This window comes from Piliocolobus tephrosceles, chromosome 19, assembly GCF_002776525.5.
Source record: "Piliocolobus tephrosceles isolate RC106 chromosome 19, ASM277652v3, whole genome shotgun sequence".
Classification (NCBI taxonomy): domain Eukaryota; kingdom Metazoa; phylum Chordata; class Mammalia; order Primates; family Cercopithecidae; genus Piliocolobus; species Piliocolobus tephrosceles.
In genome coordinates, this window is record NC_045452.1 from 27,085,288 (window position 1) to 27,097,498 (window position 12,211).

Here is a 12,211-nt window from a genome sequence, read left to right on the forward strand (position 1 = left end):
TCCTTCCCAACCGCCATCTTCATGGGCTGCCTTTCAGGTGCTGGTCAGAAAATTCTCCTGGTCTGGTGTTTCTAAGGCAGTGACTGTTCCCAAGAAATGTCACTGGTGGGGTGTCCCTTACTATATTCCGGAATGCTTGCATTCCTCTCAGACCCTCTTTTCTCTCCGCCCCTCATTTTCCATTCTGTAACTTTCTGCAGTGTCTTAGGCCTTACACCCATCGCTGGTAACTTCCTAAGTCCATCTGACCATGGAAAGGAAAAGCTCATGGTGTGAAAGGCGACAATGAGGCTGCTTCCACCTACGAGGGCCTTGCAGTAGCAGGCTCGGAAGGATCAGCCAGAAAATGCGAGAGCCTGCTCGAGGTCCCCTCGCCCGCCGAGCTGCAAGAGAGCCGCCTGGTGCAAACACCTCATCTTCCGTTAGACCAGGCAGCTTACCTGGAGCCTGTGAAACCTGAACTTGGGACTCCTGGCCTCTATTCCATTGTTTCTCCACTTCTGTGAGGGTTCAGAGGTTCTCTGAAAAAGCTTGGGAAATTTTACGGTACAACTGAAAGGGTATGCACTACCTTGTGGAGGCTGAAAGCTAAACTTGAAAATTTTTTTTTTTTTTTTTTTTTGAGATGGAGTCTCTGTCACCTAGGCTGGAGTGCAGTGGTGTGAGCTTGGCTCAGCTCACTGCAACCTCTGCCTCCCAGGTTCAAGCGATTCTCCTGCCTCAGCCTCCTGAGTAGCTGGGACTACAGGTGCACATCACCACGCCCGGTTAGTTTTTGTATTTTTAGTAGAGACGGGGTTTCACCATGTTGGCCAGGCTGGTCTCGAACTCCTGACCTCAAGTGATCTGCCTGCCTCGGCCTCCCAAAGTGCTGGGATTACAGGCGTGAGCCACCGTGCCAGGCCTTGAAATTTATCTTGAAATGATTTAATTCTGCAAATACGGCATCTCTGGCCAAACCCCAGTCACTGACCTGCCCACTTCTCGGACTCCTCACTGGCTGACGACAGGCAAAGCCAGCACACAGGGTGATTTCTCTCTGCCTCCAGCACACTCCAGTTCAAAAAAGCAGCTTGTGTGAAAGCTCCAAAAAAAGTTTAAGGAATCATTGGGGGCAAATTAAGGTTCAATCATAATCGCTTTGCTATATCTGTATTTACCCTGAAATGCCCATGACAGAAAAGAAGATTAGAGGAAGACACAGAAAAGAAAAATTTAATATTCAACATGCAAAACAACTTTTAAAAGAAACATGAAATCATAAAGCAAAGCTAACAGCCAACCAACAAATACCACCTAGAAATGATCTCTACTGGACGTGGAAGACGGTTAATAAAGCAGCTGTTGGTAATGCTTATGAAACTCCCACTGGCAATTAGCATACCGAGCTATCCAGTGCAGGCCATCGTGGTGTTTTTGCTAAAATACATTTTGTAGAAATCATAATTCAGAGTCAGTTTTCTTACAGAGTTAATTACTCTCACACCAATAATTCATTTGGAAACCATAAAAGATACCTATTTACACCTAAACTGCCTGGTCTTCCACAGAGCGGGGACTAAAGGGGCACGGCGGGGAAGACAGACAGCGAGCATGCCCTGGGCTCCGGAGGGTTGCAGGGTCACTGTGATTTTGATCTGCTGAGCTCAAGGACTGGAGACGGAATAAAAACGCCTACTTGCCTTAGGCATAAGAAGTTGTAAACTCGCCCATCAGCAGCTGCCTCCACTTCTGAGACTCCCCCTGCGGGAGCTCTGAACCTAGCCCCGAGGCCACTCCGTGTCCCAAAGAGTGCTCCAGGGCTCCAAGAAAGGGCTGAGGGGTCCTTTTGCCACTGGGGATCAAGCAGCCAGTGAAAAAGAGAAAAGAGGAGCCCCAGCAGGTGCCCATCACCCGGCTCCCAGGGCCCACCTGCTGAAGAGCTGCTCTCCAAGGGCAGTGGCTGCCACTCCAGAGGCTGCTTCCATTCCGGCTCAAGGGCACATGCGTTTCCTGAGCTCGTAGTGTCCGTCCTATCAGGTGGTTATTTTTAAAACAGAAGTACAGTCATTCTGCTTTTTGATACCAACTAGAGCAAGAGGACAGGAAGAACCAATGGGGTGTCAAGAGAGACTTGGTTTTTGAAACAGGACATGAAAGCAGATCCCACCTAAATTCGAAAATGCAGAAAAACGTCACTGAAACCTGTTAAGTTCACTAAAAAGTTGGCAGACGTTTCATATGTCTTTAAAGGATTTTGGCCAACAACTTAAAACCAGCATATTAGGACGTGGTCGAGGCAGTCATTAGAATATACTGGCTGCACAGGGCCTTTCCTCCGCGACGTCTTTTAATGAAAAAAAAGTTTTACTTTATTCTTCAAAAGTCTTCTACTAACTAGTCTATTTATGATTAAAACAGCAAAAACAGACCCTGGTTTGAGTGCAGGTAGACTCGGAGGGAGGGCACCTCAGGAACATGCCTTTAGACCCTTCCCATGACTCCATGTAGGGGGAAGCCTAACTCAGTCCGTAAGAATCCAAACGTGAGCGGCGACTCCACTCAGCAACCCATCCTGCCTCCAGGCTGACTTGGCTATAGAGTATCTTGCATCCTTTTGTTCTCTTCTGACTGTCACTCGTGTTTTAAATAATCTTCTTTTGAAATAATGAGCCTTAGCTGTCTTTGCAGGCAACTGGGCACTTCCAGTAGGACATCAGAATGTGAGATGGCCACTACCTGAACTTAGAGCTGCTGAAAGAAGAAAGGGTATACACGGAGACCATCTATCACCCATCGGAACCTAGGATCATCACATATCCTTTACATGGAAAAGCCCATCCCACGGCTTTCTTCTTCTTGTTCTAAAAAGTGACACCTAGGTTTCCTCAACAGAAAACTCTGCTTTAATCCCAAATCCTATTTAAGACCAACAGGCCTTAAAGGGAGTTTGCCATTAAAGACCAATATGTTTTTTTTGTTTTGTTTGTTTTTTTTTTTGAGACGGAGTTTCACTGTTGTTTCCCAGGCTGGAGTGTAATGGCATGAGCTCAGCTCACTGCAACCTCCGCCTACCGGGTTCAAGTGATTCTCCTGTCTCAGCCTCCCGGGTAGCTGGGATTACAGGCGTGTGCCCACCACGCCTGGCTAATTTTTCTATTTTTAATAGAGACAGGGTTTCCCCATATTGGCCAGGCTGGTCTTGAACTCCTGACCTCGTGATCCGCCTGTCTTGGCCTCCCAAGTGCTGGGATTACAGGCGTGAACCACGGCGCCCGGCCCCAATATGTCTTAAAGGGAGTTTGGGATTAAAACAGTTTTCTGTTGAGGAAACCTAATGTCTTAAAGGGGTTTTGGGATCACGTGTTCTGTTGAGGAAACCTAGGTGTCACCATGCATGAGTTTTCCCTGCATTACACAAGAGGCAGGTGTGTTCCCAGAAAAATTAAAGATGGCCTTACAAGAAATACAAATGTGCCAACACCAGGACTTTGGGGGCCCTGGTTCTGGCCCTGCCACTTGTTACTCTGTTACTTTATTCCACATGTCATTTGTTACTTTGGAAAGACAAACCTGGGAGTAATACCTTACTGTCTAGTTCTCAAGTGGCTAAGTGGCTCTGAGCAAGGTTTAAATCCGGCATCGCACGTACCCTTTGGAGAGGGTTTTAGGGACTGAGAAAGGCAGCCTCCACCAAGTGTCTGTCCCTCTGTCCAGGCAGCACTGTGTGGCTCAGCGTGCAGGCCGGGCCACATGCCTGGGTTTGACTCCCATCGCTGGCCCCTGTTGTTTGTTCCGGGCAGTCCCCTAGTGCCTGTGCTGGTTTCCTCGTCTGGAAGATGGGGTCGGACCAGCGGCCGCACATGGTAGGTGCTATGTGTTGGCTATGAAACCACAGTCCACCGTGTGCTCTGTTCACGTTGAGGACTGATCTCTAAGCTAGCATGATTTGCACACGTTTCTGTGACCAGCGAGCCCTCTCACACGTCACTGTGACTGGTCCTCATGGTCACCTGTGAGGCGGGCAGCACTTTCGCCATCTTACAGACGAGGAACCCAGCTCGCCCCGAGCCATCCAGGCAAGCCTCTGAGCTTGGCCAAATGCTGGCCCTAGGGGACAGAACCTTCTCACACCCCTCACCTCTGAGAACAGAGGGCGGGCCGCTGTGCTGCTCACGACCTGGACTGCCTCATCTTCCCACGGACGAGCTGTCAGGGCTGTGTTTCTCCCAAGATCCCCAGAACAACCAGGGGAAGAGTTCCTGAAGAAATAGGTGGATTTTAGCCACATGGACACAAACTTGGAAACAGCATTTGGCATCCCCTGAGAGCACTCAAATGGGGCTGGGCCAGAAGGCTGGGCCACGATCGGGGCTCCCTGAGGCTCTGTCCCCACACTTTGGGGCATGGCATGACCTGGCTCTGTGCTGCCCTAAGACATGGGTTTGGAACATGAAATCGTGCAGAGCTGCGCCGTCAGGCCTGAGCGGACACTGCTAGAGGAGAGAAGGTTCAAATCCCCCACCAAGCACGGTCTCGGACTAGGTTATTACAAAGGGTGAGGGGGAGGTGGGCATCCCAGGAGTCTAACATCCGACCCGACCTATGCAGAATGATGGGTGACCGTGCCCTGACCCAGCCACAGCCCTGAACCCTGGAGACTTCAGTGAGGTAGGTGGTGTAAGCCCCATTTCACAGGTGGGCAAACTGAGGCAGAATGAAATGCAATAGCTCGCTTTTAATAATAACATACAAAAGTCTGGAGAAAGCCCCAAAGTAGTCCCCTGTTCCCAGAGCCCGAAGAATAAACAGATGGGAGAACAAGCCCCTCCTCTTCCTTTCCCCCCCAGAGAAGATCCCTCAACACATGGCTGTTTGAATGCTGAGGAACACCTCAGACATTCCTGGGAACTTCAAACAAAGCCCGCCACGGAGAGACCCAGCTTCCAGCTGATTCCCAGCTGGGGAGGGGACAGGCCTGCTCTCGGGGAAGGGCACCGTGCATCCTTGCAGATGGAAACGCCTTCACGCTGGAGCAGGCGGAGGGCAGGCCTGGGGCTGGGCGCTGCTCACACGAACGATGGGAGTGCCCATGCGAGCCTCTGAGCAACTCCTCTGCCTCAGTGAGCTGGTCTGAGATGGGACCAGCACACGCTGTCAAAGGAAGTGAGCTGCAGGAAACCAGGGACGATGAAAAGACACCCCGCCCCCAGAAGACGGGGTCCCACCTAGAACCTCCCCGGGATGATGCCAGCCCCACCCCACGTCAGACACCCTTTGGCAGATCTCCTGTTCTGTGTGGCTACCAAGGCCTCCCGACTACCCTCAGAATCCAAACTCTGCGGGCCCCTCCGTCCGAGGCCCAGCGCGGGATGTCCCGGTTGGAGGTGCGTGTTGACGGTGTTCTTTGGCTGGAAGCAAAAGGTTGTTCTGGCAGGATCGGGCCGTCTGCTCTGCTGGAGGCCTTTCCGGAACTGGGCGTGGGTGAGGTATTCCCAGCCCAGGGCAAAGCCATCAAACTTCTCGTATTCCCATCTCCTATTAGAACAAAGTGGTAAACCGGGAAGGATGAGCTGGGACTGACTCGGGTGCTGACGTTCATCCGCATGGCATTCCAGAATCTTCCACTGGCGTTCCTCAAGAAGGTGTGGACAGTCTGATGCGCTGAGTGCCCTGGCTGGGTGGTTCCGCCTGCTGCTGGGGGCATGTGAACATAGATGCGCCAGTCTGACCCTGCTCTGGGCATCAGCTGCTTCTCCCGCGCTCTCTCATGGCCGCTCAGCAGCTCTAGTCCTGTTTGGGTGCAGAGGGCTCTCCAGAGATGGGTGGGGGGGCGACGGGCGGGGGGCACAGGGCGGAGCAGAGCCAGCAAGGGAGGGAAGAGGCACTTCAGTTTGGGCTGGTGTTCGTGGAGTCGGCCCTGGCCCCGGGAGTCGAGTGGCCTCGCCTGGCTGCGGCTCCAGCACTGGCGGGTCACAGAAGACCCCGGTGGCGGTGGACAGGTAGGCACTTGGCAGCACTCCCAGGGCTGGGCCCGGCCGGGGCTCTGCACAGGCTCCGCACGCGGCTAGGTCATCAGGATGGGCTTCTGCCGAACTTCCAGGATGTCTAGGGCCGGCAGGAGGGAAGCAGGTGAAACAGTAACCCTCAACAGCAGTGACTGCTAAGCGGTGCCACTTCTGAAGGAAGCCCGCCTCGGCCACTCACGCACCCCCTCCAGGCTTCACAGGCTGCAGAGGAGACGCGTCTCCACCATCCCCACCCTGCAGACTGGGAAACGGGCCCGCAGCAACGGCACACCCTGCAGGGGCTCAGGTACAAGCTGGTGTGGGGGCCAGAGCCACGGCCTGTCACAGCTGCTGCAGGCCTGGGTCGGCGAGGTGGCCCAAGAGCCTCCCACCGCCTGTGAATCACACACACCCGGGCATGTGGCCACTCAAGAGGGGACAGCAGGTGTGCCAGAAAGGTGAGCAAAGGGAGGACTTCTGGGAAAGCTACGGCTCCACCCAAAGTCTGAGACAAGGAGGCCAAGAGCCCTGCAAAGAAACCCAACCAACCGACAGGACAGGGCGGGACGACTCCGGGTGGCTCGCAAGCACCAAGGCCCTGGAGGTAGAGCTGGCTGTGAGGTGCGGCAGCTAGCTTCCCTGTTAAAATCAGCCAGCATTACCTGTTAAAATCCGATGCAGCGGCAAAGTGACGTAGGTTAAGTGTGCATAGAGAAGGAAGTTTCCATCCGCTCTGTTCAGCTTCAGCCAGGACCCAACCAGGGACCGTCCCGTGCCCGACAGGGACCGAGACCGCAGGTTGGTTGCATTGTGCAGATCGGCTGGAGGAGAGAAGGCCGGGTCAATGCCCACAGCACCGGCTGCAGGGGGAAGAGCAGGACGCCAGCTCCCAGGCCAGGCTAAGGCCACGCTCTGCTGAGGCCGGGACGCTCCTTACCAACACCCCCACACCAGCACCCACGCACTCCAGAGCTGCCGCCGCCTCGCCCGTGACACCCCTACCCCTCCCCCTTCCTCCGGCCCAGACCCACGCCTCCACCTCCAGGAAGACTTCTTTGGCCACCCCCTCATCTCTCCCTTCGCTGTCTCGAGCTCAGCCTCCTCCAAGGGGTCTGGCACACAGAGTGTGTAATTCTCTGCTTCCACGGGCCCTGTCCCTGGAACTAGGCACTGCCACCTGCAGAGCATGGGAGGGGCAAGCCTGGGCCGACCTGCACCGTTACCCAGTCCTGCGGTCCCGGCTGGGGGAACCTGCCCCAGAGAGGTAGACTAGGGCAGTGATCAATACTTCTCCCTGACTCGGGAACGGGCCCAGGTGGGGAAGGGGCTGGCCCAAGTTCACACAAGAGCAGGTTGAGGCCAGTGCTGGAGTCCCTGACCCGGGCCTTGCACAGGCGGGGCCCTGCCTCTTGGTTCCAGTAGTCAGGACAAAGACTGCCACCTCTTCTGACCAATGCTGCAGCCCCAGCTCCCCGCTGGGGGAGGTGCTCAGTGGGAGTTATCAGCGAATCCTTCACTTCCTTATTTTTTTTTTTTTTTGAGATAACCTCACTCTTGTTGCCCAGCCTGGCATGCAGTGGCGCAATCTTGGCTCACTGCAACCTCTGCCTCCCGGGTTCAGGCAATTCTCCTGCCTCAGCCTCCAGAGTAGCTGGGATTACAGGCCCCTGCCACCACGCCCGGCTAATGTTTTGTGTTTTTTAGTAGAGACGGGATTTCACCATGCTGGCCAGGCTGGTCTCGAACTCCTGACCTCAGGTGATCCACCCACCTCGGCCTTGCTAAATGCTGGGATTACAGGTGTGAGCCACTGCACCTGGCCAATCCTTCACTTCCATACACTCAACAGACACACACCCAGTGCAGAACCAGGCGCCCACTGGGTCCTGAGGATGACGGTGAGGAAGGCACGTGGTCCATGCCAGCAGAGCGTGGCAGAACCTCCCAACCTGTGATGGCCACCCCTGTCCCCAGGAGCCATTTTCCATAGGGTCTGCTGAGTGGCGTTTTAAATATACTAATCTGATTGTGTCACTCCCTTACTTAAATCCCCCCTGCCCCGTGGCCTCCCTGGGGGCTCTGGGAATGACTCCTGTATTCTGGATGGTCACTGAGCAAGGACAGGGAGCAGGTGCAGGTGCTCAGGAGAGATTGCAGACTGTGCCTGGGCAGGACTGAGGGGCACAGGAACACCCAGATAGAGACACCCAGAGTCCGGGGGATGGGGCACAGGGAGGCTGCGGGGAGGCTGCACGGGGTGGTGACTCTGTCACCAAAGAGCACACGGTCCTGGGACGCTGCACAGAGCTAGCAGGGCCGGGCCTCCCCCGAGGGTGAGCTGACCCAAGGGAGGGGAGCCCTCGTCTCTCCCTCCACAACCCGTGTGTGCGGAGCCATCAGATCACCCATCAGCCTTCTTAAGCTGAAAGGCCTTAGAAAGGTGGGGAATACCCCTGAAACTGACATACTGCTGCACATCTGGGCTCTGCCAAGGAGATGCCTGGGCCCACCAGGACAGGACCCCCGGAGGCAGCCATTTCTGTCCGTCCCCAGCTCTACCCTCAGCTCCTGGAGGGGTGGCTGGCACCTGGCACCCACTCTCTACGTGTTGCTGAATGAACAAATGAATGAACGAATACATGGTCTGGATCAAGAGGAGACTGAAGGGCACGGGGGCCCCAGGGCACGGAGCGGGGGGTCACCTCCACCGCCGTCCTCCCGGAAGAACTCCTCGCTGTCGTTGGCGGAGTGAGACTTCTTCATCTCGGCGATCCGGTTCCGGGGCACCTTCCTCTTGAGGGATGGGGAGAAGAAGGCGGGCCGGTTGTTCCGCTCTGGGGTCGGGGGCGTGCTGAAGGAGGTCACCTGGGAACAAGGAGCCAAAGTCACCAGAGCAGAATAGCCCCATACCCAGGGGTCCCCACGCCCCTCCTCTCCCGCCCTCAAACAGCCCGACACAGCTCCCAGGGAAGAGGCCGCTCGGCCAAGAGGATCCAGCCCCAACTGGCCCGTGCTAGGTGGGGCCTAGAAACTGGAAGATGCGTTCCAGCCCAGGGGCCAGCAGGCCACCTGGCCACCAGTGCTGCCCGAGGAGCGACCAGGCTGCTGCTGCAAATGGCAGAAAGACCCCCTCCTCTGGGCCTCAGACACTGGCTGGGGGGTGTTCAAGCACAAATTAATAACAGTTGCTAACACTGAGTGAGCACTGGCCCCACACAGACCCACCGAGCCTCCCAGCTCCGTGAGACAGGGGCTAGCGTCAGCCCATCTGACGGATGGGGAAACTAAGGCAGGGACTGAGACCTTGGCTTGCCTGTGGTCACCAAGCAGGACGGCAGCAGCCCTGTCTTCTGTCCCCCAGGGCCACGCTCCTTATCCTACTTCTCAGGGCTGAAGTGGCCCCATCCCTCTCATTCCCAGCACCCCTCACAGGAGACGCTGTGCTAAGTGGCGCTAGGCCTCTGTCTCCTCCCCACTTCTAATCACGTTTGGTTCTGGTCACCAAACATTCACACCCACTCAGGGCCAGGCAGCCACAGCACTAAGGACAGATAGGCACATCGCAGGTCCCTGCCCTCAAGGAGCTCACAGTCTGCTGGGATGACAGACTCAAAGTGACAACCATAGACAGCATGCTGGCTGTGGAGACAGAGAAAGAGAAGCACAGGATACATGAAGCACAGAGGCAAAAAGGATCCACAGCCTGGGAAATCAGGGAAGGCTTCCTGGAGGAGACGCCGCTGGAGCTGGGTCTTGAAGGACGAGTAGGAGTTCGCCAGGTGAAGAAGGGGGGGAAGGGCGTTCCAGCCAGAGGGAACTTGGCCCATCTCCTCCCTCCTCCCCATGCCAACAAGAATCTGAGGAGCAGGATGAGCTGGGACCGAGACTTCGGGAGCCCCGTCAGCCTCCTCGTCAAGGCTCCGACATCCACCAAAGTCCTGGCAGCTGCTGGGCTCCAGACGGTGTTCCCACAAGCCGGGGAAGGTTTTCAAAAGATAAAAGAAACAAACAGCACCAACCACAATACACAGAGTCGGCATGTGTCATGCACTGGCTCCAGACGACCCCGCGGGAGAGGGAGACAGGTAATAGCAGGCGCACAGGTGGCAGTCCCCAGGGGCCAGCCCTGCTGCTGACCCTGTGTGACCCTAGCACATCCCTCCCCCTGAATCCTACGGCTGCCCAGTTGCTAAGGCACCAGGGACTTGCAGACCCCTCACAACCACGCCCACTGGACAGAAGGGAAAACCAAGGCGCAGGCAGGTCTAGTGACCTATGGTCACTCAGCCCTCATGCTGTGGCTGGAGACGGCACCCGGGTTTGTCCAGCCCAGAGCTCGGGCCACATCTTCATAAGGACTTTCACACACACATTTTGTCAGAGTCCCAGGGGATAATTAAGGACCAGGAAGAAGAACCAGGCCCTTTATCTCAGAAACGAACTCAGAAATATAAACCACCTCATTCCAAAGACAAGAGAGGCCCCTGCCTACAATTCTCACCCATCTTTGCAAAAAATAGCACTTGCTGTCTTTGGATTGTAAAACACATTCATTACAGAAGATACTCCCCCCACCCCAACAAAAAAAAGGTATACATAAGAGAAAGAAAAGCAACATCTGACCACCTGGAGGTAAGTATGGTTAAGATCTTTCTCGAATTAAAAGTATAACAAACACACACTCCCTCATCTCAGGCATGTCTGCAGTAAACATTCCCATGCATCTGCTTTCCAAGTAGGTCAACAGCAACTACAGCAGCTGCCACCTGGGAATCCTCCTGAGGGCCAAGCCCCAGACTCCTCAGAGCCTCCCAAATACTGAAGGGGCAGGTATCCTCGTGCTCTGTTTCTAGATGAGAAAACTGAGGCTTGGAGACGGAAGAGACACCCAAGGTCATGAGAGCAGCAGAGCAGGATTCCGGCTGTGGGTGGCATCTCTCCTGGACAACGGCTGGGCAACACTGCCCCTGGACCTGTGCCAAGGGCACCCCCCTGCCCAGCACACCTGTCCTCTTCCAAGACCTACGGCTCTGGGCAGCCCCACTGCAAGAACCAGGCAGAGCAAAGCAGCCAGTGGGCTGGAGACCTTCTCCTGTCTGTGCCCCACTACAGGCTTCTGGGAGCAAAGCCGCTGCTGACCTCAGCCTCCCGCCCTGGGGAAGGAGGGTGGCCTCGAGACAGAGCAGGGTCCCAAGCCCAGTGCTAGCCCAAGAGAGCTTGTGACCTGGGGCAAGCTGGCAAGTCTGGTTTCCAGGTGTGCGAGGCAGGAACGCCCGTCCTGCAGCAGTGCTTCGTACAAACTGCGGGGCAGAGCTGGGTGGTCTAGGCCTCTGCATGCTCTGGCTGGCCCTCAGTCACCATCATTCCCACCTGACTCACCAGGGAAGGCTGGCCATGTGCCCACGTTTACCCCACAGGTCCACCCAGGCAGGTACCAGGGCCGGGCCTGGGTCCCCAGCCAGTCTCTTCTGCCCACTGGCCCTGTGGACTCAGCCTGGCTTTGCGGCATCTCAGGGAGGCAGAAAGAGCTCTGGCCCAGCACCAGCCTGTGGTGTGACCTTGGCCAGGCACAGCCCTCCAGGTCTGCAAGGCAGGAACGCCTCCCCGCAGCAGCGCCTCCTCCAAACCGCTGAGCAAAGAGAAGGGCTGGGTGGTCCAGCCTCTGCACGCTCGGCCGGAACCTACATCCCCGGGGGCCGTGAGCACGGGGAAGACAGTGGAAAGTGAACCCGAGGGACGGGAGCCCCAGCCCCCAGCCAGGCAGCCCTTACCCGCTCATGCATGGGCGAAGCGGGGCTGGAGTCCTCTTCAGTCCCACAGGGGGACGTGTCACCTGTGGACACTCGGCTGACCGCCATCTCAGCGTGGCCCTTGCCCTGGGGGCCCTTCATGCGCACAAACTCCATGTTGTTGTACTTGTAGAAGCCAAACGACATCTTCTGTGCCATGCGGGCGGCCACGCTCACCTGGGGGCCGGCGGGGCAGCCGGAGTCAGGCAGGTGGCGATGGCTTCATGGGGCCCCTCCCCGGGACATGAACAGCCAGGGTGACCGTCCCTCAAGGAGCGGGGGCTGCCCGGGAGGGAGGGTCTGAGCCGGCAGGCGGGGCAGCTGGAATGGAACCACATCCCTGCCTGGTGTCCCTCCTGGCGCCCCTCCCACCGCCCCATGAACCACACGCCAGGCTGAGGACAGGGCGCCAGGCTGAGGACAGGGCGCCAGGCT

At 56.4% G+C, this 12,211-nt stretch overlaps 1 protein-coding gene across 2 annotated transcripts in view; it reads right to left on the reverse strand.

Moving 5' to 3' along the window:
- Positions 1–1,199: 1,199 nt before the first annotated feature.
- Positions 1,200–12,211, reverse strand: part of KIAA0930 (KIAA0930 ortholog) — a 48,598-nt gene continuing 37,586 nt past the window's right edge. For both annotated transcript variants that reach the window (XM_023221760.2, XM_023221761.2), the window contains exons 7-10: positions 11,759–11,953; positions 8,690–8,852; positions 6,650–6,808; positions 1,200–6,087 (exon numbers count right to left, since the gene is read on the reverse strand). In XM_023221760.2, the coding sequence (XP_023077528.1) occupies positions 6,047–6,087; positions 6,650–6,808; positions 8,690–8,852; positions 11,759–11,953 (558 nt within the window). In that variant the 3' untranslated portion in view covers positions 1,200–6,046. The remainder of the gene's footprint in view (positions 6,088–6,649; positions 6,809–8,689; positions 8,853–11,758; positions 11,954–12,211) is intronic.